Raw genomic sequence first — 26,944 nt, forward strand, 5'->3', positions numbered from 1 at the left:
ATTGTTAGGGGGCGTGGATATGGGCGTGGCCTGGTCACAAGGGGGCGTGTCCTGGCGGTGAGGGGCGTGGCGGCGCTGCGGCGGGAAGCGCGGGCAGGGCCGGGGCCCGCAGTCCCCCGCCGGCCGCCATGACGGGCGGGGCGCCGGGCCGGCTGTGCGGCGGGCTGCTCGACTACAAGACGGTGAAGTTCGCGCTGACGCGGAATCGGCGGGTCGGGCTGCTGCACCGCCTGCTCCAGCTCGGCGTGCTGGGCTACCTGCTCGGGTAGGGCGGTCCCCTCCCGCCGCGGCGAGCCGGCCGCCTGTAGGGCCACGGCCCTCCCGGAGGCGGTGAGGGCGGTCGGGGGTCCCCTCAGCGCGCCTCGCCCCCGCCCCTCCGCAGGTGGGTGCTGCTGGTGCGGAAGGGCTACCAGGACACCGACCCTGCCCCCCGCGCCGCCGTCGTCACCAAGCTGAAGGGGGCGGCGGTCGCCGAGGTGGGGGGCGCGGGCCGGCGGCTGTGGGACGCGGCGGACTACGCCCGGCCCCCTCAGGTACGGCCGGGCCCCGCGCTGTTGGCGCCTCAGCCGCCCCGGGGGGAGGGAGGTGGTTGGCAAAAGCTGTGGTAAAACCCTGTGGGAAAGGAAAGGCGAGGTTAGCATTGTAAGTTACAAAGCCAAAAACAAAAAGAAAATTTGTTGTTTGTTCTGCTGCTGAGGAGTGTGACGGTGTAAATCCCCTGTTGAAGGTGCCTTCTTGCTTCCTAGGGAGAAAATGTGCTTTTTCTGGTGACCAATTTCATCGCTACAGCAAAGCAAGCTCAGGGCACCTGTCCTGAGGTAAGTGAGCTGTGCTGTTCTTAGGCCAGCACTGCGCTGGGCTTAGATTTATAAAGTGCTGCTCTGTAACGGTACAGGAGCTCAGCAGAACCCAGCGCAAGACCAGATAGAAGGGAAAAATGGAGTTTTATTCCAGACAAAGCTGTTTCCCCTTGTTCTCATTGCTTTATAGACCTTACTCGCTCATTTGCACTTGCTCTACCCTACCTGCATGAACTGAGATGTGTATCCAAGCAGTCTGGCCAGAATCTTTTTTGGTGACCGGAAGGACAAGGGACGCAGTCTGCTGGGGCCTCACCAGCTTTCTGGTCTTCTTGAGGGGTGGTGACGCTGTTTGCTCTTTACAGGCTTTCCGCTGCCTTTGGACAAGGCTGAGCTGTGTTGCCCCATTGCTATTCCATCTCTGCAGTGCAGCTGGCATCAGCACTGCCATCCCCAGCTAATACTTCTGTGACCTGTGTTCCTTCTTGAGCCTCACACATCCTTGGTTTCTTGACTTGCTGCTCCATTCTCTTACCTCTGTTCTGCCATTTTTCCTGATGCTGTTACACACACTCCATGGAACTTGTGTCACATTTCCTTCATAGCTCTCTGCTGCAGGACTACTATCCTCTCCATCTTAGTGTCCTATTTTTAGGAGGAACGGAGCACAAGGTTGTTTCCTAGTCAGCCAACACTTAGTGGTATATGTTCTCTGGGAGAAATCTTCCCTTTAAGGCTGGATTCAGGCCAGCTTCTCAACTGAACTCTCCAAGGCTGGACCCTGCTTGGCAGACAGGAGCAAATGTCTTTTAAGCTAAGTCACTGCTGGCAGCTTGTTCCTGAGCCAAGCACTGTTTGTCCTAATGGTCCCTTCGGCTTTTTCTGTGGCCTGCTGTGCCGTGCCCAGCCTGATCCTGCTTCCCAGCCTGCCCTGTGCTGCAGGCTGCCGGGCTGCGCTGCTCTCCAAACACAGCCCGAAAGCTGCAGGAGAGGAGGCGCAAGCCCTGTTTTGGGTTGGGGAAAATGGTACTAATGATCCCTCTTTAAAATGTTGAGAACTCCTGAAGTACTGATAGCTGCAGGAACATCCCTAGGGGAAGACATGTGCAGTAGAGCATTTCAGGGCTCTCTCACAGGCAGTCATGGGCATCTCTGAATGCTTATTTTTGCAGTGTGCAAGCCAAGGATACAGAGAGAGCAGAGCATTTCATCCCATTACAGTGCTGTGGTGTGTCTGGGTGCCTGTCACAGCCCTCACCCCCTGCTACTCTCCAGTAGTTTCTCAGTTCCTGGCTTTGGGGCTGTGGCTGGCATTTATGTTTGGGAAGCTTTGAAGATTTAGGAGTGACAGATTTTGACTTTGCAGGAAGTTCTGAATATTCTTGATTACCAAAGTATTCTGTGCTGACATACGAGGGAAAAGTCTGTCTGGGGCCGGAGGCAGCACCTGAGCACAGGACGGGTTGTTTTAGCGGCTGATGTCTGTGTTGAGCTCAGTTCTGTGGCTAAGCTGTGACTTCTCTCTGAGGGAGACCTTTCGGTGTTGATCTCAAATACTTTGCGTGGTTGGAAACCCTCTGCCTCTGTTCGCAAGGCGCTCTGAAGGTTAATGAAGGTGATCAAAATAGACTTAGAGCCAAAGGCATTAGTCAGACAGTGCATCCGCTCTGTCCGGGCGCAAGTCTGGGGCAAAGGGACCATTTCACTTAAATCATGGTCTCTAGCACATCCAGCTGTGCACAGCTCTTACCAGTCCAGATGCTGCTGGTGGATGTGCACATGAGTGGCACTGGTCACAGCCCTGAGCAACGCAGGACTGTGTCTGAAGGGGATGAGGGGCAGGTGTTAGATTTTGGGAGAAGCATTATCCTTTTTTGCTCACATGTGATGCTACTGGTGGTTTGCTCTCCAAGAAGGTGCACTTTGCTTCCTGGCCCCTGGTACATGGCTGCATAGCTGTTGAGGGCTGGGAATCAGCAATTGTTTCTAATAAGATTAAGAATAAAATCATTCTCTACCCACGTATTTGTGACTACAAAAAATAAATATAAACCTTTCAGCCATGAGGTTCCTAGTGTTTATGTACAGATCTCTGCTGTCAACACAAGCACCTCTTTGCTGCCCCTGTCTGAAATCACACCTGTCCCAGGAACACAAATGCTACAAACTCCAAGCAGTGTCTGATCTCTGCTGTGAGCACCTTGGGGCATGTCTTCTAAAAACATGTAGTAGTTCACCTGCTTGTCAAGAAACCTGTTCTAAATGCTGGTGTGCTCATATTCCTGTCCCAAAACTGCAGTTCTTGGTTAGGTTCCTAGAAAAATTTGTTACTCCTAATTTTGTCAAGCTTTTAGACCCTTACACAAGCAAGATGCAGCAATGGTGTAGAGAGCTTTAGGAGCACAGGTCCAGGGCTGCACAAGGGCTTTTAACTGAGTCTAGATCTCTCTGCTTCTCTCACAATGCACTTGTGGCACATGTAACCTGGTTTGGATCATGTCTGTTGAGAATGCCAGCACTGACAGATTTTTTCAAGGCTTATTTCCACTAAAAGGTGGTAGGGGAGGTTGAAAACTTCTTGGCCAGGTTTTAGGTTTTCTGTAATGCCATCACAGACTTCAATACCTGAATTTTTCCCAGGCTTTGTAGCTTGCATGCCCTGAACACCCAGAAGTGTCTGTTTGCCAAGTGGCACTTGTCATGTGTCTTGTTACCTGGACTTGGGAAGGGACTGATACACTCATCCACAAATACCTGTTGTCTGGGTCCTTCTGGAGGCTGAATCCTTGACATCTGATTTGATCCAGGACATTGAAGTGCTCTCATAAGTGCTTATTACAGCATTGCAGGTGGGTGCTGCAAGCTGCGAGAGGGCTGTCAGTGGGGGTGAGGGCATGAATCCAGTAGCCACCCTTCTCCAGCAGTTGGGCATGGCTCCCTCGTCCCTCTGGTAGTCCTGTGGGCTTGCCCTTAGACACCCCACCTTGCTCCCAGGCCTCATCCTCCCTGGCTCGTCTGGCCTGACATTCGCTGTGGATCACATGTTTCCCTGCACGCCTGCCCTTGCACCCTGTGACAAGTGGTGGTCCCACTCCAGCTGCTGGCACTCAGACCCCTGTACACGAGGCACATAGGGGATAAAGCCCCTTGCCCAGGAAAATAGAAATGGAGTTTAGTCTGAAGCTGTAACAGACTGTGCCCATGGGGCGCAGGGCGTGGATGGGCCAGCGTCCTGACCAGCCAGCTCTGTACATGCAACCAGTCCTTTGCATCCTTTTATCCCTCTATTTTCCAATGTTTGTTCCTTCTCAGATCACCTAGATCCCTCCTTCTCCATGCCTTCTCTTCTTCCCCTAAACATTCCATCCCCTGAACGTCCTGCGTAATCTCAAAACACTGTTCTCCTGCATCCCATAATGATTCCCATACCCCTAGGCAGTGACACCCGCCTTCAGCCCAAAGGTGCTTCAGAGAGCTGCTCCTCTTGGCTCATTACGGTGGGTTTCACACCTGGAGCAAGGGGCTGAGCCTGTCCTGGGACAGCCCTGGGAGGGCCTGGACAGACCCTGCCTTCTTCTGACTCCATAACTGGGGGTTCCCCACCTGCCTTTGGGGCTCTGTGCCCCCCTGGCCTTGGGCAGGGGGGTTTGTGATGGGCTGGTGACTCCTGAGAGTAGCTGGGGGAAGGTGTTACTCGTGTCCCCCACCTGCCTGGGTCTCTCTGTTTGAATAGGAGCTTTTTGCTCCTATGGCACCTATTTGGCAATCAGGTGGGTCCAGAATGAGGGTGAAGCTTTCTGTGTCTCTTGTAAAATTTGTTTTATGCTGTATTTAGGGTCTCTTCAGCTCTTCCCTGGGGGAATTGTGGTGGTGCTTTACAAGGTGCTTAATGGGAACTGCCATTAAGGCCCTCCTGAACCCAGCTGTGCTTGTTCCAGTCCCAGCCAAAAGGTCTGAGCTAGCTCCTGAGGCTTCTTCTGCCTCCGAGGCAGAGTAGGGGAGCGCCCCAGGGAGCGTGGAGACAGGTGAGAAGGATTGTCCTCAGAGGTGCCTCTCTCCTCGCTGGCTGGAGGCTGCCCAGGGTCTGGATGTGGTGGAGGTCTTCTGTAAGCGTTTGGGAGGTGCTTGGAGAAACAGAAGCAGCGGCGCAGAAATGTGGGTGAGTGACCGTGTGGCCTCGGGCAGCTGGGCAGCGCAGTGACAGCGCTTCTCTCCGTCTCTCTCAGAGCCCCTCTGTTCTCGATGCGACGTGCACGGAAGATGCAGACTGTCCCGTGGGAAACTCAGTGGTTCATGGCAACGGTACTGGGTGTTTTGCTAAAAAACCAAAATCATTTAATTCCTCGTGTTTGGTAGCGAGCGGATCTGCAAAGGTGCCTGATTGCCTGAGTTCAGTGCTTTTTGTAGGTGTGTGTGGAAGTGTTCTCCAGCCATTTATTCTTGACAAAACCTTACGGTGACCTGTCACGGCTGGGCGCGCAGGTGCTGCGGGCACAAGGCGCTGTCACAGCAAGTACAGGGGTGCTTTGTTTCTGATGTTGGTTGCTGGAATTGAAACCAGTGTGCCATGTGATTGACAGGTTTTCCTTTTGTAATAAAACCTGGCTCTTATTTCATGCTGATTAATATCAGCAGCCCGTGTGAGTTCAGCTGGAAAAGAATATTTCAGCGCCTGGAGGTCATTTGCCAAAGCTTTGTGTGTGGGATTGCCCCAGCTCGCTGTGTTCCCACCCTGGGAGTAGGTGGCTCCAGCAGCCACGGGGCAGGAGGGGCTGCGCTGGACAGACCAGGCACTGACAGCAGCAAGCAGCTTCTTGTCTTTGTAAAACAGCTCCTGTCATTTAGTCTCGAGGGAAGGTTTCACAAGGAAGTTGCTGTGTGGGGAAAACACTGAGGATGATCCCAGGGTTTTCTTTGTGGTTCAGGTTTTAAGAAGGCCAGAACAAGCTTGTGGCCAGGGCACTATCCCAGTAAGAGAGCTGCAGAGAAGACATCTCAAAAAGGAACAGTAAATGATATACATTGTCTTATTTCTAGGGATAAAAACTGGGAAGTGTGTGATGTTCAACAACACCCATTCCACCTGTGAGATCTATGGCTGGTGTCCTGTGGAGAACAACACCCTGCCCAGGTAAGGCACAGGGTGAGGGGACAGCAGGCATTGAGAGCCTTGGTTCCTTCCCTCTGTGCTTTGTGTAACCAGGGCCTGATGATACTCGCCCAAGGGCCAGCCAGGCTTGGGAAGATCTTTGACATTGATCTACCGGTCAGTTAAGCCCACAGAACTTCAACCAGGAGCGTTTCTTGAGACTGTCCATTGTAGCCAAAGTCCCGGGATTGTGGAAGAGACTGCAGAGCGAGGGGAATGGGGATGTGCCTTGGCCGCTGTGCAAAATTTGAGTTCGTTGGTGGTTGTTTTCCAGGAAACCTCTTCTGGCTGAGGCGGAGAATTTCACTCTTTTTATAAAAAATACTGTCCACTTCACCAAATTTAACTTCTCCAAGTAAGTATGACACTCCTCCAGGTGGACTGTGCATGCAGCCTAGTCCAGCCTCTGCACTGAGCTTGCCTGCCTAGGGGCTGAGCAGCCAAGGTGTCCAAGAAGCCATGTGCCATCCAGGACAGGTGGTAGCCCGGGTAGTTACAGCTCAGGATGGTGCGTTCAGGAGAACAGTGGTTGCTTCAGCAGCACCTGTTTGCAGATACAAGAGCAATGGGGTGGAGAGTCCTCAGAGAGAGGGACTGGTGTTCCTCTGCCTGGCTGGAGCACCACAGACAGCCAGGCAAGGCCAGTCATCCCCAGGGTCTCAGTTTACCCCATGTATTTTTGCATTTTAGTCCCTGCAAAATGCTTTCACAGAGGCCCAGTAAAGGGCTGCACTGGCCTCGCAGCCCCAGGCATGCTGACTGTGCTGCCCTATTCTGGCAGGAGGCTTGGCCTGAGGCAGCTGAACTGCCCCTGCTATCACCGCTAGAGCACTGACTCAAGCTCACAGCGGTAGGAGGTGGGTGCTGGGGAAGAAAGAAGCACAAAGGCAGAGGTGGAGGAGAGGAGCTGGGAGGGGAAGGACCATGGCAGGTGCTGTAAAGGGTGATAACTCTATGTGTGATTCCTCCAGGCTGGTTTCCCTCCACCCTCTCTCCAACTGAGGCTTTAGGAGAGGCAGCGACTGTCTCCCCCCCCCAGAGCAGGAGCATCAGTGGTCCTGCTCCAGCGGGAGGGTCCCCTTTTCAGTCCTGCAGCAGGGCTTCCTGACCTCCCACACCCCACTCCACCCATGATGGCTCCCCTTCTCTCTCTGTCTCCTGTCTCAGGTGCAATACTTTGCAAACCAATGACCCCACCTATTTCAAGAGCTGCACATACGATCCATTCTTCAACCCTTCCTGTCCTGTCTTCCGTGTCCGTGACATGGTGGAGGCAGCTGGAGAGACCTTTGGAGACCTTGCACTGCTGGTACTTGTTTTTTTAAAAGTATGGAAGATGACTAAATTCCCGAGGATGTGGACAAGGGGTGGGGGACAGGATGATCCCTGAAATGCTAAGGGAATGTGTGATCCGTGAATGTCTGCACAGGAAAGAACTTGGCAAATCTGATCCTGTGCTTCTCCTGGAATAAAATGTGTTACGCAGGGGGGGAGCATTGGAGTTCGCATCGAGTGGGACTGTGACCTGGATCACCCTGCTGCCCAGTGCCAGCCACAGTACTCTTTCAGCCTGCAGGACAGGAGGTACAATTTTAGGTGAGGATGCTGGGACAGTGGCCACGTGGGCCTGTGGGTTCAGCACATGGCAATTGTTTGAGATCTCAGTTTTCCTGATCGATGTTCTGAAAGGAGCAGCAGGGACAAGGGGATGTGGTAACTCAGCACAGGGTCTGTCAGTACCAGGGTGCCGTGGCAGTTCCCACACCTTGTAGCTCTGCTCTGTTTGGAGCTGTGCAAGGCATTACCTGCCTGAGGGCAGGGACCTGGGGCTGCCCGCACCTGTGCTGACCCTGCACTGGACGCACTGGGAGCTGTGTGCTCCCAGTGACCCTGGGCTGGGTGCTGGGTGGGCACTGATGCCCCACTGCTGATGCCAGTCACGAGTCATGGCAGCACGTGCCTCACCCACACCCCAGCCGGCTGGAGGACACGAGGTGCGTGCAGGCACACGGTAGCCCCAGCAGTTGTAGGGTGCTGGCAGCCCTCTTCCCTCATGGCCTGCACAGAGCTGCCGTGGCTTTCTGACCCACATCCAATGTCTCCTGCAGAACTGCCTCCTACTACTGGGACTCACAGCGGCGGCTCTTCCGGAACCTGCTGAAACTCTACGGCATCCGCTTTGACATCTCCGTGCACGGCCAGGTACTGTCTCCCCTGCAGACCCTGCGTGCACAGCCCTGGCAGCCTTGTCACCGGGGCTGACTCCTCTCCCTGCTCCCTAGCTTCCTGCTGGCATCGCTTCTCCCCACCCCGCTGAGCTCTTCACCTCTTTCCAGAGTTTTCCAAGCAGAGCAGGAAAAAGTGGTCTCTCCCATTTGAAGAGAAAGGTCTTGTAACGCCCTGAGCAGGGAGGGTTCTCTCGCTGGGATCTGCCATGGGTGTTGTGACGTGCTGGGCCCCGTAGGCAAGGTGAGCTTGTCTGGGCAGAGGGCCTGTGGGCATCTCCGAGGGTCTTGTGGTGGGAGCACTCTGGCAAAGATCAGCCTGGACTTCTCTGAACATAGACAATTAATCCCTTCTTGATTACTGTACCCTTGGGGAGAAAAGGCATGAGCATGATTATGGCTGATGCTACTCTGTGCAGCATCACTGACAAACTCAGTACTTAACTGTGCAAGATGGAGCCTGTGCTGAGAGGATTTGCTGCCCTGTGAGATGTCCGCAGCTGGTCTGTCATGCTTAGCAGTGGCCTTTTCACCTGAAGAGCTTCTGGGTAGTGAGACCAGGCCCGGGAGGTGTGTGGAGCAGGAAAGAATAGCCAGGAGAGAGACAGGAACCCGAAAAATCTTTCCTCAGAGATACCAGACTCATTTGAGCAGAGGGACACTGTTTGCTGGGATGTAGTTCTGTGGGTGGCAGCTGCTGGGGTCCTGCAGCAAGAGGAGACTCTTGCTGTGCCCACAGTAACCGCTGCTGCCACTGAGTCACAAGCTGCCTCAATCCCTTCAGCAGCCAGCAGGGTTTTCAGTCAAGGCAAAAGCAGTCAGGTTCCTACAGCTGGGCACAGAAAAATGACCCCAGTTTCCTCCAGCACCTCCTTGGCTTTAAGCATGCTGGCCAGCGGGGCTTGTCCCACAGCCCTCTCACCGCTGTCTACCCACTGTTTCTCACCAGGCCGGGAAGTTCAGCATAATTCCTGCTGCCGTGAGCTTCGGCACCGGCATCGCGTTCTTTGGTGCCGTGAGTACTCCAGATACGCTCTTTTCCTCCCATTTGTGGGTTGGGATTCAGCACTTGTCGTTTCCCTGGCCCGCCTGCCTGGGTGCAAGGCTTCCTGGATGTCTGCCAGGGAGGGGAGAACGTCTGGCAGGGTGTTAGCTCCCGTTTTGCTGTTTGCGCTCGTTAGCGGCAATGACACTGCCAGACTGTGGATCCTGAGCACTGTTGGGGCACACCTCGTGGAGGCCGGGTGTCGTGTTGGCCCTGGGAAGGCGCATCGCTGGGCTGTTGCTGGCCAGGCTGCTCAGCTGTCTCGGCCAGCAGCAGAGCACGCTTCCTCTCTGTGCTTCTCCCCTGACTCTAAAGGCAGCCGGTGTCTGGCTCCAGCAGGGACGTGGCATTGCTGTCATCGAGATGAGGCAGCCCCTTGTAGAGCACTTCTGTGGCTCTTCCCTTCCAGCAGAGTAACGGGCAGCCTGGGCTCCCCCTCCTGCCCCCTCTTTCCTCCCAGACGTGCTCATCCCAGTCCCTTCCGCGGCTGCGGCAGCGGCCCCGCGCTGGACCAGCCCTCACCCTGCACCCCTGTGTTGCAGCCAGCTGATCCTGCGCAGCTAACGGCAGCAGCCTGGCTCAAACAGGACCTGGCTGGGTGGCCTAGGCTGGAGGCTGGTTGGGCTCGTGGCCCCCAGCTCTGGCCAGGTGCTGGAGTCTGGCCCGCTGCAGGGCTCGGTGGGAGCCGGGGCAGAGGGCTGGCGCTGCTGTGGAAGCTTTCGGTGCTGACTGCCCTGCTGCCTTTTTGTCTCCAGGCCACGGTGGTCTGTGACCTCGTTCTGCTCTACCTGGATGCGAAGGCTGACTTCTACTGGAAGGAGAAGTTCGAGGAGGTAAGGATGGGGCCGCTTTGGAGAGATGAGGTTGGAGTGAAGCTTTGCAGGCAGATTTAATTATTTTCTGTCCCTTGGTTAAAACTCAGTTCAACCAAATCTGAGAAAACCCCAGTGGAGTGGTTCTTAGTCTTCAACTCTTGGGCTTGGTGGCTGGTCTGAGCTGAACCTGACAGAGATTAAACTCTTACAAGGTTAATGACAACAGGCAGCAGCGTGGAGGAGAGGGACCCAACTGGTGCCCAGGCTGGAGGGAAAGCTGTACCACAGTCTCAGCTTCTGTTAGACAGCAGGGAGTCCCTGAGGGGGCCTTACTAGAAACCTGACCCAGCTCCATGTGTATTCACCCTCCTCCAAACTGAATGTGGCTCCACTCCGAGTGGAGAGGGGGCAGCTCTTCAGCGTGTGCCCTGCTGCCGTGTCAGCTCAGTGACAGGTTTTCCTGCTGTGGGTGATTCTGGCTTTGGCGCTGCCCAGCCCTGGTGAATCGGGCAGTTGCAGGGTGTGGGCTGGGAGATCCCTGCAGAGCAGGAGAGCTGCCAGCCCCAGCTTGGGTCGGCTTTGGCTTTATCTGGCCAAGTCTTAGAAACCTGAGGACAGAGATCCCCTAGCTCCCAGTGAGCTGCACCCTCCTACTGGGGGGGAGAAAGTTGTTCCTAAGGCCTGATCTCAAATCACAGGCAGGGTGGGGGTCTCCAACAATGAATCTGGTCGCATGGGACCGAGCAGAGCAGTGCAGGACTGCCCACCTGGGCTGTGCCCTTGTCTCTAGTAAACTGAGATGCCCCCCGTTCATTTTGCAGGCAAAACCCCCTAAAGGTAAGACCGAGGCTGCAGCTTAGGGCGGTGGGGAATGCTCCGCCACGAGCACCCTTCCCTGCGGAGCAGCCTCCGGGTAGATGCAGTGGGGGCACGGCCGGAACCCAGGTGGAGGTGGCCCAGTTCTCCTGGCCTGAGTGTGCGCTGCTGGGGTTGGGATCTGCCTTTCCTGGAGAAATATTTGCATCGGCAGAAGTTCTTGGCTCGTGGAGCACCAGGCTGTGCAGCTCCCAGCGCCAGGGAGCAGAGCCCTGCTGCAGGAGCTCCACCTCGCTGGGGAGCGGCTGGCCCGCGCTCCGCACCAGAGCCTGAAAGCACTTTGCGCTCACTCACGTTCCAGGTGGCTGTGGGCCTCGATTTCCCGTGAAAAACAGGGATGCGACACAATAAAGCTGTTCAGAAAGTGGGAGGTGGCTCTGCTCTGTCTGCAGCCCTGGGGCTGGCTGCGAAGGTCGGGTGGTGCCGCTGGCGCCTCGCAGCACCCTGCACCCTTCAGCTGGGGGGGCCTCAGGAGCCGCCCGCATCCTCCGGGGCTCCCCTGGGAGCAGCAGGGCTGTGCTCTGCCCCCTCCTCCACTTGGGCTGTGCTCGGGGAGGGTTTAAGAGCTGATCTTAAGGCAGCAGCCCTGGGCTGGTGCTTGCTGGGGGGTGCAGTGCCGCCTGCGCCCCCGGGTCCTGCCCTCTGCCCGGGCTGATGCTCGGTGAGGACAAGCGCAGCCCTGGGCTGAGCCTGGGTGTTTGGGAGGTGCTGAACCCTGCTCCGGGCTCGGTCAGCCTGGCCCAGGGCTGGGACCACCCGGGTCTGGGCCCGTGGGGTGCTCCAGGAACCCCGCAAACTCAAAAACACAGCGTGGAGGCGCAGTGGAGGTCCCAGCACCGTTTAATGCTCCCTGCTGGGCCTGACTGGGTGGGGTGGCGCGGCCGGGCAGCCCTCCTCAGCTGCCCACCTTCAACTGCCGCAGGTAGAACTGTGCCGCCAGCTGCTTGCTCATGGTCTTCAAGGCCAGGAAGGCGGCCGCCATCTCGGCGACGAGGAAGGCCAGGAGGAGGCTGTGCAGGGCCAGCTCCAGCGGCAGGAGGATGACGCGGCTGTCCGTCAGCAGGAAGAGCAGGAGCGGGAGCTGGATCAGGAAGGAGAGGAGGAGGAACCCGGCCAGCTCGGGCACCTGCAGGAGCAGAGCCCGCTGAGCTGGGGCGCAGAGCCAGGCCTGGCCTGGGGGGCTCTCTCCGCCCCAGGAGCCCCCTGCGGTGGAGGCACCCGGGTACCGGGGCCGTGCCTGGATATGGTCGGATGCTGCAGCGTCGCACCCACAGCACAGGGAGGGATGTGGCAGGAGAGCGAGTGGGTCCCCTTCGTCCCCTGCCCCCAGGTCCTGCCTGCACCCGCGCTTCCCTCCCGGGACAGCTCCCGGCAGGAGTCCAACAGGAACAGGCAGCGACGGGCTCTTGGGTCCTGAGCAAGGGGGCGTCCAGCGTAGCCACAGCTATGGCCGTCCCTGGCCAAGCACGGGGGCTTGGGCCGGGGCGGGGGGATGGTGCTTACCTTCTCCTGCAGGTTCCCCACGTAGCCCAGGTAGAGACGGGAGCCCTCAGCCACCGAGAGGATGAGGAAGGCAGCGACCAGCAGGAACTGGTAGTGCCAAGGCAGCAGGTGGTACTGTAATGGGGGCAGGGCCTCGTCCCAGCCAGCCCTGCACCCCGTGCCCAGCTCTCCAGGCCCAGTTTCCCAGCTCCCTGCGCCCACCTCCCGTCCCCTTTGCCCTGTCCCCAGTGCCCCATGCCCTGCCAGCTCCCACCTCAGCTGCTGCCCAGCCCTGCCCACTCTGCCTTCCCGGTTTAACCTTCCCTGCCCTGTTCAGTGGTTGTTCTCAGGATTTCCATTTCTGGGAGCCGGAGGCAAGTCGTCTTGTGGGGGACAGGGCGTTTTGGTCATGTGTGTGTGTGGACCCATTAATTTTGAAGAGGGTTCCCCTCTCCCCCGCTCAGCATGGCCCCTGTGTGCCCACGTGCCCCACGGGGCGGTACCTTCAGCTGCAGCATTATCCCCTCAGCCAGGCACCAGACCGGGAAGTAGTAGACGTTGAAGTAGAGCATCATCTGGAGGGGCAGGCTGGCCAGCACCTCGTGGGCTAGGCAGGGCAGGCAGGGGTGGGCAGGGCTGCCCAGCACCCCCAGGGTTTCGCTGCCCCGAGGGAGCCCCTGCCTCGCAGAGGGCAGAGCGATGGCCCCCGCCATGCCAGGGGGGATGGCTGGGTAGCAAGAATGGCAGTTTGCAGCAAATGCATTTATTATTGCTCCCCCTCATCGGTGGGTGGGTGTAGGGACCCTTCAGGTGTTCCTGGCTCAGAGGCACCCAGGTGCTTTGGTGATGTGCTGAGCAAGCTTGTGGTGATAAAGCAACAGCAACCCCCTCCCCACACCCCTCTGCCGCCGAGCCCCGCTGCCCGTACCTGGGTGGTAGGTGTGGGCAGCGCCACTGTCCCGCGTCTTGTTGTTGATGAAGAGGGAACCGCTGAACGCTGCCAAGCTCCGGCGGAGGTGGCGGGGCAGAGGGGTGTGCGCAGCCATGGCCAGCAGCCGAGCCCTGCTTCCCCTACCCGGGCTTGGCTGGGATTAGCCAGAAGGTAATTAGCGGGATGACAGGTTGGGCTAATGCACGAGGCCACCCGGTCATTGGCTCCCTGGGGTCAGGGGTGCTGAGCCGGGAGGAGGATGTGGGAAGGAGAATTCCCCCGCCCTGGGACGCCAAGCCCACGCAGGAGCCGCAAGGATACAGAGCGTCTCCGCTCCGCAGCCGCGTGCAGGGGTGAGCAGCAGGTTGTACCCAGCCCCGTGATGGGCTCACGGCGGCGTCCCCAGCCCACACACCCTGCGGGCAGTGCTTTGCTCCGCTGCACCCTCTCCCAGCCAGGTTGTATCCATGTAATTATTGCTCCAAACTCCCACAGACGAGGATGCCAGGAAGGGGATGGTGCTATTTGCAACAAATGCTTCTTCAAAGCCTCCAGACTCATGGAGCATTTTACCCATCACTCTGAGCTTCCCTGCTAAGGGCCGACCCTGGGGGTCTCCACACTGCTCAGCATCCCCAAGCGCCATCCAGGCTCGGGGGTCCTGAGGAGAGCAGTGGGGGACAGGGTGTGTGAGAGGTTGGTCGAGCCAGAGGTGACTAGCAGGGGAAGGGGATGGTGCTTTGGGACCTTTACAGTTAGTCCTACCCAACAGGCCATGGCCTCACCTCATGATCTTCAGCCTCTGACCCATCCCAGAAGGTGCTGCAGATATTGGGACAGAATACTGTAAATGTGGTCCTTAAGGGCCAAGCACTGGCAAAGGACATGAGAAACCAAATAAAAAGAGGATTCTTCTGCTTGATAAAGCCAAAATGAAGCTGCAAAGCTCATTGGCATATGCTGCTAAAAAAAAAAAACAACCTTCAAACACCTGGGGCTGAAAGTGTGGTTAGACCGACGCGTGACTGGCTGAAGTCCATCAAGGGCTTCCACGCACCAGGAGCTGGTCTCCTAAGGCAGGTCTGTGCTGTGAGCACAGCCCAGGGTGCATGTCCTTTCTGCAGCAGTGCTGAGCAGCTGTGCCACCACAGTGTGGCCCACAGCCTGCCTCAGGGCAGCTGCTCCCCTGTCCTGACAGTACTGCTGAAAAAACCCAACCCATAAACCTATGTAAAGTGGATTTCACAGCAAAATCTAACCAAGTGTGGAAAAAAACAGACCTTGCTATAAGCATTGGCCTGCTATTAGATAAGGACCTGAGCTAAGACGGGACAGTGGATGAGCAGAAAGGCCCATGAGGTCCTTCTGGTCTATTTGACCGTGCCTGCACAAGACATCTGAAGATGCCACTGGTGAGATGCTGCCTCAGGGAGGGTGTTTGGCCACAGCTGTAACACTGAACATCTCCCAGCCTCAGAAGTGACACTTGGAAGACCTTCCTGGAGATGGTTTGCCACCACCATTCAGCTCAGCCCAGTTCTAGCCGAGACAAGGGCAGCCAGCCCATGGGACAGGGGGACAAGCGTGCCACTGCAGCAAAGGAAGGAGCAGCTATTTGTATTAGCAGACCTCCTTGGAGGCAGTAAGAAGGAGCAAAGTGAGGAGTAAATGCCAGTACCTGAAGAGGAAACGTTCACCCAAGCAACATGCAAGGTGCGAAAGCCAGGGCAGAGATGGACAGATGAAGGGTGAGGCCATACTTAATGGCTGGGAAACCACCTTGGGAGGAGCAGTGATTTTTTTAAACGAAGGCTTAGGGCACAAGAGAACTAAACATAAACGTGTCACCCGGTGCAATGCTGCAACGAGATGTCCGGAGGGGTTCTTGGGTGTGTGGGAAGGGAAGGTGTGCTGTGTCCACCACGAGGCTCCCCAGGTCCTGCCAGCACATGGGGTGAGATGCAGGCAGGGAGAGGCAAAGCCCAGCATCTGAGGAGCAGGAGCTGGTGGAGAGCTCTGGGTCTGGGGGCATCACCTCTATGTGGGCAACACAGCTGAGCAACCTAGAAGACACCTGGACAATCTGGTGAAGCTAAATGTGATGGGGCAATGCAGCTGGGGATCACTAACAAGTTGCATGTGCCCCAGCTGGTTTTAGCTAACGGTGCTTGTTCCCAGTGGGAATGGGCAGTTTCTTAAGAAGGGCTGGAAACTTTCTGTCTTGGCATGGGATGTTGCAAGATGTGCCTGGAGAGGTGGCAGAGGAGACAACCCAGCCCTGCCCAGCTCCAGGACATGCTGAGGCACTGGACAGGGGGTCCAACACCATCCCACCCCGTGCAGAGGAGCAGTGCCCGCAGGTCGGTGTCAGGGTGCCCAGCTATGCTGGCAGCCCTGCCCATGACCTGGCACGTGTCCTCAGGAAAGCCATGCCGCTGACTGGGGTTTCTTGTGTCATGGGGTGATGCTCCCAGCCCTGGCTAAAACAGCTCCTCTGTAAAAAGGGGGAATGGGACTTGTTCCCCACACTGCAGCCATAAGCTGGGGCAGAAGGTCCTTCCTCAGCCCCTGTATGGTCTTCAGCCCCGTGAACATGGGAGTGATGCCAACTGTGGATGGCTCATGCCTGACACTGGGTGAGGCACCAGCAGAGGTGAAGGAGTCACAGGGCATCTTCCCAAAACACAAAGTGCCCTGCCAATCTGCCCAGGAGGACTCCAGAGGATGCCAAGCCTTTGGGTGAGCAGGAAGGCAGAGGCCTTGGAAAAGCTCAGCCAAGTTGTGCTGGGGGAGTATGTGGGGTGTGAGAGCTGCCAGTCTTACCCACTGTGGAGGGTGTGCCAGAGCCCAGGGGAAAACCACAGAGCTGCAGGGGGTGTCACTGTGTGGTGCCCCAGTGTCCCCAGGCACCTCCAGCCGGGTCCTCTGGGGACCTGCTGAAGCAGACTCTGACCATCCCACTAACCAGACACAGGCTGCAAAGCCACCTCTCCCCCCTGAGCGTGCCGAGCCGGGGCAGCAGCCTTGGTTGGCAGCTGCCTGCACCTGGGCAGCGTGCACAGCCCCGGCCCCTCTGCAAGGGCCCTGCCCGGGGCAGAGGGAGCTGAGCAGCCTTGGCCACCTCTGCCCTCAGAGGAAGTCCTCACCCGTGCTGCAGTGGGGACAGGGACATCGACATTTGCCTTTTGGGACCTAAGATGAGACTTGCGAGTTCACATCCCTTTGTGGATCCAGCAGATACATAACGGTTCAAGAAGCAGACCCTGTTCATCGCCGTGTGCTGGAGCATGCACATCCCTGCCTACCGTCCCCTCTGGTCACACCACCTGGGAAAAACCTTGCAGGGAAACCAGAAGAGACCAGCTGAAGACATGACAGACGACTGGTGACGTTTTTACAGGGCACAGACCAGGAAGTCTGGAAATCAATACAGGTGAGCTGGATGCAAGTGGGAAGCCTCCACACAAGAGGTGCTTGCACCACCCAGCTGACCTGCAGAGGTGACCCAAGGCCTTGGAAGGAATCAGAGATGATCCAGATCCCAATAGTACATTTTTAATTTATAGGGGGTGAATCAAATTAAAAATATAAATCCTCTTGCTTTGGGCTCAGGGTAAAACACTGACTGCTGGGGAAGAACCTTCCCCCAGGACAGAGCACTGGAGGCTCTCCAAGGGGGGTTCTTGCCCCCCAGCTCTGCTGGGCTGATGGACACAGGGCTGTGGGCTGGCCAGGTCCACTCCTGAGCTGGAGATAATGCTCTTCTTCCAGCAAGGGGCAGAAAACACGACAGCAGAGCACTGACATGGAAAGCTGAGATGAGAAATGCAGCATTGGCACTAGGCAACAGGAGGAATGAATGACGAAATACTCCTCTGGCTACTTTTCCTTGAGTAACATTTCAGCAGCAGTACTACTTCTGTGATAATTGTTAAGGAGAGAGACATCACAAGGCTGGCTGGAAGGACAGCCACCAAGCCCGGGGGCTGCAGTCCAGCTGTTGCACCTCTGCAGGGAGCCCCGCTCTGCACCCCAGGGACCGACGAGAGCTGCCAGTGCCCAAGGCCAAACCGAGCCCTGAGAGATGGGGAGATGCTGCGGGTGCTGGGACGGGGACCGATGAGCTCCAGAGCCCTCGGCTTGGGCAGGGACCCACCTCTGCTGGGGGGCCTGAACGGGGCAACCAGCCCGGAGAAGGGAGAATGCAAAACACAACCACAGGCTGTACAGAGACCACCCGGTGAGACCCCATCTCCCTGTCCCCCCCAGGAGCTCCGCAGGGTGGGTGGGCATGGGGAGAGCTGCGGCAAGCGCTGCAGCCATGTGGCGAGGGAGCAGATGTCAGGCTCTGTGGGGATGCGCATCAGAGCTCTGCTGGGAGCGGAGAGGTTTTGGGAAGGGGCAACATGCTTGAAAGCACAGGGAGCAACAAAAGGCACTCGCACTGTTTACGGGGGTGAGGGATGTGCTTGGGGCAGACCTGCCTGGGGACCCCCTGGCCCGTCGGCAGCATCCTCAGCCACACAGCGCCCGTGCCAGTGCCAAACCCCGCGCTCTGGGGGCTGCTTTTCCAGTGTTCCACGGGAATTGCAACAGCAGAGCCCCAGCCTGGTAGGCACTGGGGCAGAGGAGCTGGTGGTGGTCTGCTGGGAAGGTAAGTGCGCAGTGACAGACGCTGGGTGCATCCAAGTCTCAAAGGGAAATGACTCAGCTGTGGTGTTCCCCCTTGTCTGTGGAGCTGCCATCCTGTCTCCCCACAGCGAGTGCAGCATCAGGAGGGCGCAGCCGCCAGCAGCGTTAGGAGCCTTTCCCAGTTAGCCAGGACATATCTCCAGTCCTAAGAAAGAGAAAAAAACCAGCAGCGCTGTGAGATGTCTGCCAGCGTGCACACGCAAACGTGCTCGGTGTGCCTGGGCGCTGCCCTCGGCGCTCGTCCGGTCATCGGTCCCCACCCCGGCAGCACCGGTGCTGCTCGGCGCAGAGGCACAGCCAGCCCGGGCAGGATGGCAGCACCCTTTCCTCACACGGGACACCTGAGCCCTCACTCACATGTCACTAAAACTGTCCAAACACTCATTTGCAGGTCCTCAGTTCCATGTAAAACTGTGTTCAAACTATTTTTCTATCTATAAACAAGGCCTTCTGGCATTCAGCTGAAAATTCATGGAAAGCCACTGAATGGCAGCCACCTCCCCAGCTGAGCGGGGTTCCAGCCAGAAGGCAGCTGCCTGTTCCCAGCAGATCAGTGCACCAGCACCCTGAAAAGGGGATGTAGCAGCCATGCCCACCCAGCCCCGGTGCAGCTCCTGCCACCCGCAGCCCCACCACCCAGCACAGCAGCATCACACCCTGCGGGGGGGTGGCTGAAAAGCAAGCATGCAGCCGTAACCAGTGTCCCCCCCCGCCCAGGAATTAGGGACACAGCCCAAGCAGGGGGCTGGCTGTCCCTCCCCTGCCAGCCCTTCACACCCGGGACCCCAAACCGAACATACTTGCCGTGACGGACAAACAGCCTAAAAGGTGTGAAAGCAGCAGGAGACAGAGAGAGAAAAGACATTCAGGTTTAGGCGGTCTGGCTTCCTCCAGGCTTGCTGAGCTCCACCGTGGAGGCCAGCAGCTCCCCCCACTGCTGGGCTGCCCATGAGATGCCACCTCCCACCCAGCTGCAAACTGGGCAGCCAGCAACCACCTCCCAAGGTATCGGAGAGGATGGACCCAGCCCTGCCCCGGTCACTGGTGGCTGGGTGGATCCTTGACATGTTCCCCATCCCAGGGGTGCCCGGGGTGTCTGAGCTGGCTTGGGGCTGCCTGGAGACTGGGAGTGCTTCTCTCCCCAGGCTTTTGAAAAAGTCTGCTTTTATTCCAGATGTGGAAACACCCCAGGGACAGGGACCCAGATTCCTCCCTCAGCTCTGATTCCCACTCTAAAGGCTCCTTCCTGGCTGTTGTCACCTCCCTAGTGTTTGCCTTCCAGCACACCATGTTCTGCACCCACACTCTGCACGCTCTCTTTCCTGTGCAAAGTCTTAAAAACAAAGTGAAGGGAAAAAAAATGCACTTTGTCTACAATCTACACCCCAATGAACTGGAGGCTGAGACACCAAGGGCTGGTGTCCTGGCACCGTGAGCTCTCCGGGTTATGCTCTTGCAGAGTGTTGTGCACAGGCTGCACACCCAGCCCCTCTCTGCAGGTCCCCTCAACTGACTGGGTGCCCAGGGGCACCCCAGCATCAGGCAGTGACGCCTTGGTGATGTGCCAGCGCCTGGTGGCAGTGAGCACCACTGTCCCATCACGTGTGTAAGGATTTGGATCCTGGTGTTAAAGACAAACACCCTGTGTGCAGGATGCCAGAGCTGGAGGCAGCTGAGAGGCAGCTGAGAGGTTGGAGTGAGCGGGACAGGAAGGAAGATGCAAGAAGGTTACAGGGCGGGGAGCAGTGGAAAAGAGCTACCCAGTGCCTGTTGGAGTCCTGCCTTGGGGTGCTCAGCCCCTGTCCTGCACCCCATGGCTATGCTCGGCCCCTGCCCTGGCACTGCTGGTTCCTGCAGCGCGTCTACTTACTCCACATCACGCTTTCGGATGGTCCTGCCGGCAGCCAGGACCTCAGCCACCTTGGACACAATAGGGTCGTAGTTCATGCTGGCTACAGCCATCACCTCGTCGCTCCTAGGGCCAGGCAGAGCAGAGCAGAGCAGTTAGGGCAGCCCAGGGTGGCCATGACCCCATCACCCCAAAAACAACATGCTGGAGAGAAGCAGGAAGCAAAGAAAGAGAAACACCCGCTCCAGGGTCAGGACCCGTCCCAAGGCGTGAGCACCACGGGGACTGCGCTAGCAGTGGGGGACAAGGGACAGGAAAGGGCTCAGAGCTGGCACTGCAGGCTGGTCCCTCTGTGGTCTCACTGGTGCCCACATGCTGGCGTGGTGAGCGTCACTAGGGTGCCCAGGGGACGGAGACAGCTCTGGCCACCCTGGCATCTGTGGGAAAACGCCAGCAAAGATGGACCTGATGGTGGATAAAACCCTGGCCATCAGCAAGGATGCCCATTGGCTGCGGCCATGCGGGCAGGCGATCCATGCGCTGCTGCCCTGTACCACGGGAGTGGAGAGGCGGGTGGTCAGGATTCCTCTGCGGGACACTCGGTTGTGCTGCTCCACATCCCCTTCCTGACCCCCACCCCCGAGCCGCTCCTCAGGCATGGTCCTCCCAAAGCACCGGGACAACTGGAGTGTCCGACGCCAGTGCCCCACCAGCCCCAGTGAGGAAACTCCTGCGTATATGGGATGTCCAGCAGCACGTCCCAGTCCGGCTGACCATTACCCACCAGGACGTCAGTGCTGGTGGCACAATGCCACCTCAAAGGCTGAATGGGAAACAAGTGAAGCGGAAGGGAAGAGGATGTAAAAATGCTGGAGGAGCTTTGGCTAAAGGTCACAAGGCAAACAAAAATGGGCTCTTCTGTTTTGAGGTTTGAAAAGATCAACCTGAGCATAAATCTTCAAAGAGAACCCAAGAGATGACTCATAAATAGATAACTGAATAGAGAAACAATGTAAAGATCAGAGAAGGTGCGTGGGTAAAATATTAAACATTGGTGATATTGTTGAGTAAGTTGAAGAGTAAAAGCACCCAACAAATCAAGATCTGCTCTTCAATCCGCTGCCAAAGAACCCCGTGACCAACAGAGCAAAGAGCAGTCGGGGAGGAAAAGGGGAAACGTACTTGCTTTCCGAGAGGAGAAGAGCAGAAGCCATGCTTCATCTCTGTGGAGCCATGGGAGTTGAAGCAACCTCTCCCAGCTGTCCCACAAAGCCATGGGGTAGCTCCATCACAGAAGACTATCTACTGCAAAAGGCTCTGATTCCTAAATAAGCTCACTACAAATAAGGGAGAGCAAGTCAGAAATGGAGCAGCGGACTGACTTCCCTGTCCCATGGATGAGCACAGGTGTGCAGAGCAGACCAGGAGCCCAGAATGTTCTCTGGAGCCACTGGAGCTTGTCCACAGCTTAGACCATACCAGCCAGACCCAGAGAGGGACCGACACCAGCCAGGCTCCAGCACAGGGTGCTGCTCCACAGGAATGGCCGCAGGAAGGGGGAGCTGCTGCATTGCCAGGAGCTCTAGAACAAGACTTGGATGCCATTGGAAATCCCATCTCAAGCATCGCTAACTCACTGCAGAGATGTGTACCTACAGCAGAGGGGATATCCTGCGGCTCTTCCATCCAGCAGATGAGGTGAGAATAAGGAGCAACAGACAGATGTGGACAACAAATACATTCACACCGGAAAACGGGTGTCCGTGGCAGGCAGTGAGGGTAATTAACCACCCAAGAAGATTACAAAGCACGTGTGTGTTCAGCTGAACTGCCTGCTGGGCTGTCATGTTCGAGGACTGCTGCTGTGATTTAGAAGAGCTTTTTACTTTCTGAGCCTGCATCTTCTCTGTTGTGATGCTTGATGTCCCATCTGATATAAACGAGTTCCTCCACTCTCCCCAGGACAGGACCCCATTCCCTAGGGGTGTAACTCCAATTGTATGTGCAGGGACTCACGAGTCTTCTTTACAGAAGTCTCCTTCCAAGACTCTTGCAGCAGTACCTGATGGCACAGCAGTGCAGATTGCCTCTTCTCCTGTGGCCCCAAGTCCTGAAACACAAACTGCCAAAATCCCACTGTGAACCACATCCCGGGGAGGCCCTACAGGTAGTTGTTTCCATCACACAGGGCCTTGGCCTTGGCTACTTCACCATCGCTTGGTGTCTCCAGCACACAACAGGGGCTGAGGCTTCAGGACTCCTGGGAGGCTCTGCACCACCTTCACATCATACCACACAGTCTTGAAACTTCTACATTTGGTTTCCTGAGCACAGGCAGCTCCCAGTTGGGAAACACGAAGTGGTTGGAGAGACCTATCCATCAAAACCAGGGGGAGATGCGCCGTTCCAAGGGAATGAATAACCAAAAGCATGCAAGAGAAAGGAAAGGAAGATGTAATCCCACCAGTCACCCACCAACTCAGCCTCAAGCCCAGCCAGTGCTGACACGACCACCCGGGAATGCAGCCCAAACATTTCCATCAGTGGGGAGCTGGTCCTTTTGTGAAATAACTCATGGGGCACTGGTGAGCTGAAACATCCCCACATCAGCAGTTGCTTTTAAACATTTTGTCTGACAGATGGGGAAGCTTCTTTTTCAAAAGCTCTTCAGAGGCAGCAAGAGTGCCCTTCCTGAACCTGGGGTCTGGAGCAACCAGAATTCTTGGCGTAAAGGCTGAGGGAAGATGGAGTGCTGTGGATGCGCACCGTGTCTACAACGTGTCCCTTCCTCTGCAGGGTTCAGTGCAACAAAAGTGGGGAACCGTGAAGATGACAACCACAGCAATTCCCTGTATCTCCCAAGATCTCCAGGGTCTCAGGGGTGGGAAGACATTGGTCTGTTCTGGCTGAGGTGCTGCGGTGAACGCAGGGTCCCATCTGCAGAGCACCGTCCCATACACCTCCTGGCACAGGGCCTCACGCTGACCCCTCCACATGTCACACAGCCCTGAACAGGGATAAGTAAACAGCTTTCTTCTTCAAACTCTGGGGAAAAAAGAGCCTTATTGTAAAAGTCAATGATGAAGACAGGCTCCAGGAGTGGGAACCACCAGTGGTTCATGCAACAGCCAAGACAGGGCGCACCAGGAGGAGAAGAGTCCAAACCATTGGGTGAGCATGGCAGAAGGAAGCAGAAGGGGATGGTCAATTTGGGACAGAGTCCTCAGTCCAAAAGCACCAACCAGAAGAACTATCACCAAATGAGAAAAAGAGGAAGAAATGCTCCCGGTGGCCTCTCACAGATGCAAAGACGGGGGCTTGGTTACAGCTCAGCAAAGCAGCAGGAGATGCACTGGTCAGCCCCCTGCCAGCCTGCACTCCCCCAGTACCTCCGGCTCTCAGCGCGGGATGCCGTCCTGGTACCCAAAAGCCATCTCCAGGAGCTCCTCCTGAGCAGCAGAACAACACGGCGCTTAGCGGCGGACCCCCGCCAGGGAGCTGCTGCCCACCGAGCCCAGCTTTGCTGCGTGCCGGCAGGTCTGCTGAGCATGGGGCCGCTGCACAGAGCAGGGATTATGCACCTTGCTCAGGGCTTTCCTTTTGAACAGGCTCTACAGATGTTTAATTAAAGCAATCTGACATTTCCTTTCTAATTAGGGCTGGGATGAAGAGCTAAATGCTCTGGTATGGAAAGGAGGAACAGAGGATTCAAAGAAAATTACATGCTGGAAAGAAATGTGTGCCAGTGCGGTTTGTGGATGCTCGACCCCGTAATGCTGCACCCAGGGGACTGCCAGCGAGGCCAGCGGACCCGAGACAGGGCAACATAGCAGCAGTGGAGTGGCTTCACAGGGGATGCAGGGGCAAAAGTACATACAACTCTGCAAATCACTGCAGCAAAACTGCCGAAAATGGGTTTTTATCTTCCACTGGTTCACAGTCACTAAGCAAACTGTGTATTTTTAAACGCTGCTTTGAGAGTTATGTGATTTAAATGCACTTCAGAACAGCAAGAGGGTGGGGAGTGATAGACCCGTGGCTGTGGCTATAGAAGGGGAATGTCCCCTTGCAGCAGCTCTCCCCAGCACAGGTGGTGCCTTGCACAAACCCACCCTTTCAGGCGATTTTGGCCACGGTGCTAGTGAGCCCAGAGGTGTGTCCATGTGCTCCAGCACCTGCTGGCACCCCAGTGCCTGCAGCAGGTTTTTATCTGAGGTGCACAGGCACCAGGAGAAGGAGGGCGAGTGCCAGTGACCCAGCTGGCTGGTGCCACGGGGTGATAAAGTGAGCCCTGTGCCTCTCCAAACCCGATGGACACATCCAACTGCCAGGCTCCTTCCTGGAGCCATGGGGGCAAGCAGCCACCCTCAGGGAGGGGGATGCAGAGGGGAGGCTGTGAGGGACACTGGGCAAGGGACAGAGGGGCAGCGAGCCCTGCTGAGATGATCTCTGCAGAGCAGAGCTGGTGCCTGCCCAGCGCTGCCTCCCGATCCCTGCTGCCAACGAGTTTGATTGCTGAGCCAGGCAGACCTTCACTTCCTTGGTTTCACTCTCCCCATCCTTAATATTAGAAAACACTTGAAGAAATCCCCTCCATCTCCAGCCATGAGGCGGCTCTGTGGTCATTGATTTCAGATTGGGATGGAACAAAGGCAACAAAAGAATAAACAGCAGTAAATATTTTGGGGATAAATTCATGGTCTTGCCAGTCTAAACAGCCAGCATGGCTCAAGAACAGCAGAGGCAACACATCTCAGGAAAATATTCCCAGGTAGGCTCCCAGCCTGGGGAGAGCTGGGTTTCGCTACAGGTTTAACGAAAGCTCCTGAACTCTTTCTAACCATCACAGCTTGTTAACAGAAGAGTTTTTTTGAGCTGAATGTGTCAAACCAGGAGCAGAAATGGTGATGTCTGAGCTCTCAGTCCAGCCCTGGTCACAAATCATTAACACAGTGATGTGATGGGAAGGAAATCTTTGATGGGAATTGCCAGCAACAAATTAATAGAAGCCATTATCTGCTCTCAGACACTATGTGAACAGACAAAGTGCTTACATCTGGCAGAGACATTAAGTCCAAAGACCAGTTTAACTTGCATTATGCTTAGCACATCATTTTTCTGGGGCATTTTACTAATGTCTTGCAACCTCAGTGTCCGGAGAGGAACAAAACCAACTGACAGAATCTGTGGCAAAAATATTTTCCAGTCTAGCGAAACAAGTTTGGGTGAATGCCTGTGTAGGAACATGGAGAAACACTTACTTGGTATAGAATGCCACAAACTTCAGTTCATCTAAATCTCCCTGAATGACAACATCATCAAATCCTTCCCCGTGGCCTGGAAGGCAGAGAAGAAGTGGATTCAGCAACAATTCTCCTGGATCTATCTCTAGGCCGTAAGACAGAGTTTCAACCCAGAGCTACACAAATTGTGTCCTGCAGTTACCAAGAGACCAGCACCAGAAGGTGAGGGTACCAAAAAGCACCCCGTTTTGTTCAGAGAGGTTCAGGGAGACCGTCTCTGTCCATGCTGGGCCATCCCTTGTGCCCACAGCCATCCCTCTGGCCCTGCACCCCCCAGCCAGGATCAGACAGGTTTCGGAGGAGATACTAAAACCCTCAGGAGCCGGGAAGGGGAGCAGACCCGAGGCAGAGGCTGCCACGGAGGGTCCACAGCGAGGGAGATGGCTGTGACTTCTCTATCCCGGGACATCTCCACCAGCACAAACTCTACAGCAGCCCTGGGGAGCCCCTTACCCGCATATCGGATGCTCTTCCCGAACATAGCAGTCCACAAATACGGGACCGTGCTGATCTCCATGCCGTGGGCCAGCATGTTCAGCGCGGCTATTCGGCCTGGAAGAGAGAAGCAGCAGAATAAGCGGCGAAGCTCCGCGCTGGGGCAAGCGTTGTGGTCTGCCCTCAGGTTGCAGCACAGCGTCGATACCTCCAGTCCCAGAGTACAGGGAAACCAAGACCTTCTGCTTAGGCGGAAAAACCCAAACACAGAGCACCAAGCACCAAGAAGGAAATGCATTGCATCGTCCGAGGCTGGGCCCAGAGTCCCCCCAGCAGTGCAGCTCCTCCTGACTCGTCTCCTCCACTGGCATGAGCGATGTGCTCATGAGCCTGTTGCAACCCAACTTCTGCAGCAGCGACAGGGCTGAGAGCTTTCTGAGCTCCCACTGCAAACGGGGATGGGATGGATAAACCCCCTGAGGGCATGGAGACTGGTAGGGTACAGTCCATGACACCGAGGCATGTCTGGACCAGCATTAAAGGGGGGCTGTGTCCAAAGGCTAACTTCGGAGGGGTGGTTCCAAAACCACTCACGCAGGCCACCCACCCAGAGGTCAACCTCCCCACAGGGTTGTGGCCTTGGAAAGCTCAAGGGCAGCCGATCACGCCAGGGTCTCCAGGCTTGCTGCTGTGAAGGGGAGAAAGGTCTCAGCTCTCAGTCTCATGTTCCTGGGCCAGCCTGGCGGTGTGGGCAGCCCAGTCGGAGATGTGAGCTCGAGCTAATATTAGGATGTGAGCTCCTAAGTGTCCCGGGGCAAGGATAAGATGAGGCTCCTGCAGCAACTGCAGATGTCAGGGAGCACGAGGCATTTGGAAAAGCCCATCCCTGAGCACCTCTGTGTTTGTAACGAGGCATCGTTAGGCAATGCACATCAAGAAGGCTGACAAACGAAGGCATATTGGGCAGGATAAAATACACATGCTTCAAAATGTTTAAGACAACTACCCAGTTTCCCTGTTGGCAGTTGTCTCATTCTCTTGCTAGAGGGCTTGGAAAATTCCCGGGGATCTGGAAAAGGCTCTTTTCCATAAGAAATTTGCTGTTGCAAAGAGAAGGGACTGAAAAGCACCCACCGTGCATATGGGCCATCTGCCAGTGAGGGACGTTCACCTTCTTATTATTCCTCAAGGCCAGCGGGAACGTGACAGCATCACCAGCTGCGAAGACTCCAGGGATGTTGGTTTGCATCATCTGCAGGGGGAAAGCAGAAGTGTGCGTCAGTGGGGTTTGCACCCTCCTACACGAACAGGAACAGGGATCTGCTCTAGAGCTGCCACAGCC

At 56.4% G+C, this 26,944-nt stretch overlaps 3 protein-coding genes across 8 annotated transcripts in view; 1 reads left to right on the forward strand and 2 right to left on the reverse strand.

The window, feature by feature from the left end:
- The first annotated feature begins 89 nt into the window (after positions 1 to 89).
- Positions 90 to 11,278, forward strand: P2RX6 (purinergic receptor P2X 6). The gene is made up of 12 exons (XM_074843716.1): positions 90 to 265; positions 383 to 533; positions 747 to 818; positions 5,027 to 5,102; positions 5,838 to 5,931; positions 6,224 to 6,304; positions 7,117 to 7,258; positions 7,436 to 7,545; positions 8,058 to 8,151; positions 9,124 to 9,189; positions 9,975 to 10,052; positions 10,856 to 11,278. Exons 1-12 carry the CDS (start codon positions 129 to 131, stop codon positions 10,892 to 10,894), a joined length of 1,140 nt encoding a protein of 379 aa, XP_074699817.1. The 5' UTR covers positions 90 to 128; the 3' UTR covers positions 10,895 to 11,278.
- Positions 11,279 to 11,732: 454 nt separating this feature from the next.
- Positions 11,733 to 16,693, reverse strand: LOC141931741 (transmembrane protein 17B-like). 6 transcript variants are annotated; one of them, XM_074844276.1, is made up of 4 exons: positions 13,321 to 16,693; positions 12,896 to 12,999; positions 12,414 to 12,500; positions 11,733 to 11,991 (listed from the first exon to the last, which is right to left on the reverse strand). In XM_074844276.1, the coding sequence occupies exons 1-4, from the start codon at positions 13,436 to 13,438 to the stop codon at positions 11,806 to 11,808; spliced, it is 495 nt and encodes a 164-aa protein (XP_074700377.1). In that variant the 5' UTR covers positions 13,439 to 16,693; the 3' UTR covers positions 11,733 to 11,805. The 6 variants fall into 6 exon arrangements, with proteins under 6 accessions (XP_074700377.1, XP_074700375.1, XP_074700376.1 ...); XM_074844274.1 differs by having other exon boundaries at positions 11,733 to 12,036; XM_074844275.1 differs by having other exon boundaries at positions 12,414 to 12,527.
- Positions 16,694 to 16,862: 169 nt separating this feature from the next.
- AIFM3 (AIF family member 3) overlaps positions 16,863 to 26,944 on the reverse strand; it is a 49,603-nt gene continuing 39,521 nt past the window's right edge. The window contains exons 16-21 of the mRNA XM_074844270.1: positions 26,737 to 26,854; positions 25,621 to 25,719; positions 25,126 to 25,201; positions 19,886 to 19,990; positions 18,816 to 18,836; positions 16,863 to 18,160 (exon numbers count right to left, since the gene is read on the reverse strand). Of these exons, the coding sequence (XP_074700371.1) occupies positions 18,121 to 18,160; positions 18,816 to 18,836; positions 19,886 to 19,990; positions 25,126 to 25,201; positions 25,621 to 25,719; positions 26,737 to 26,854 (459 nt within the window). The 3' untranslated portion in view covers positions 16,863 to 18,120. The remainder of the gene's footprint in view (positions 18,161 to 18,815; positions 18,837 to 19,885; positions 19,991 to 25,125; positions 25,202 to 25,620; positions 25,720 to 26,736; positions 26,855 to 26,944) is intronic.

Source organism: Strix aluco, chromosome 18, assembly GCF_031877795.1.
Source record: "Strix aluco isolate bStrAlu1 chromosome 18, bStrAlu1.hap1, whole genome shotgun sequence".
Lineage (NCBI taxonomy): Eukaryota > Metazoa > Chordata > Aves > Strigiformes > Strigidae > Strix > Strix aluco.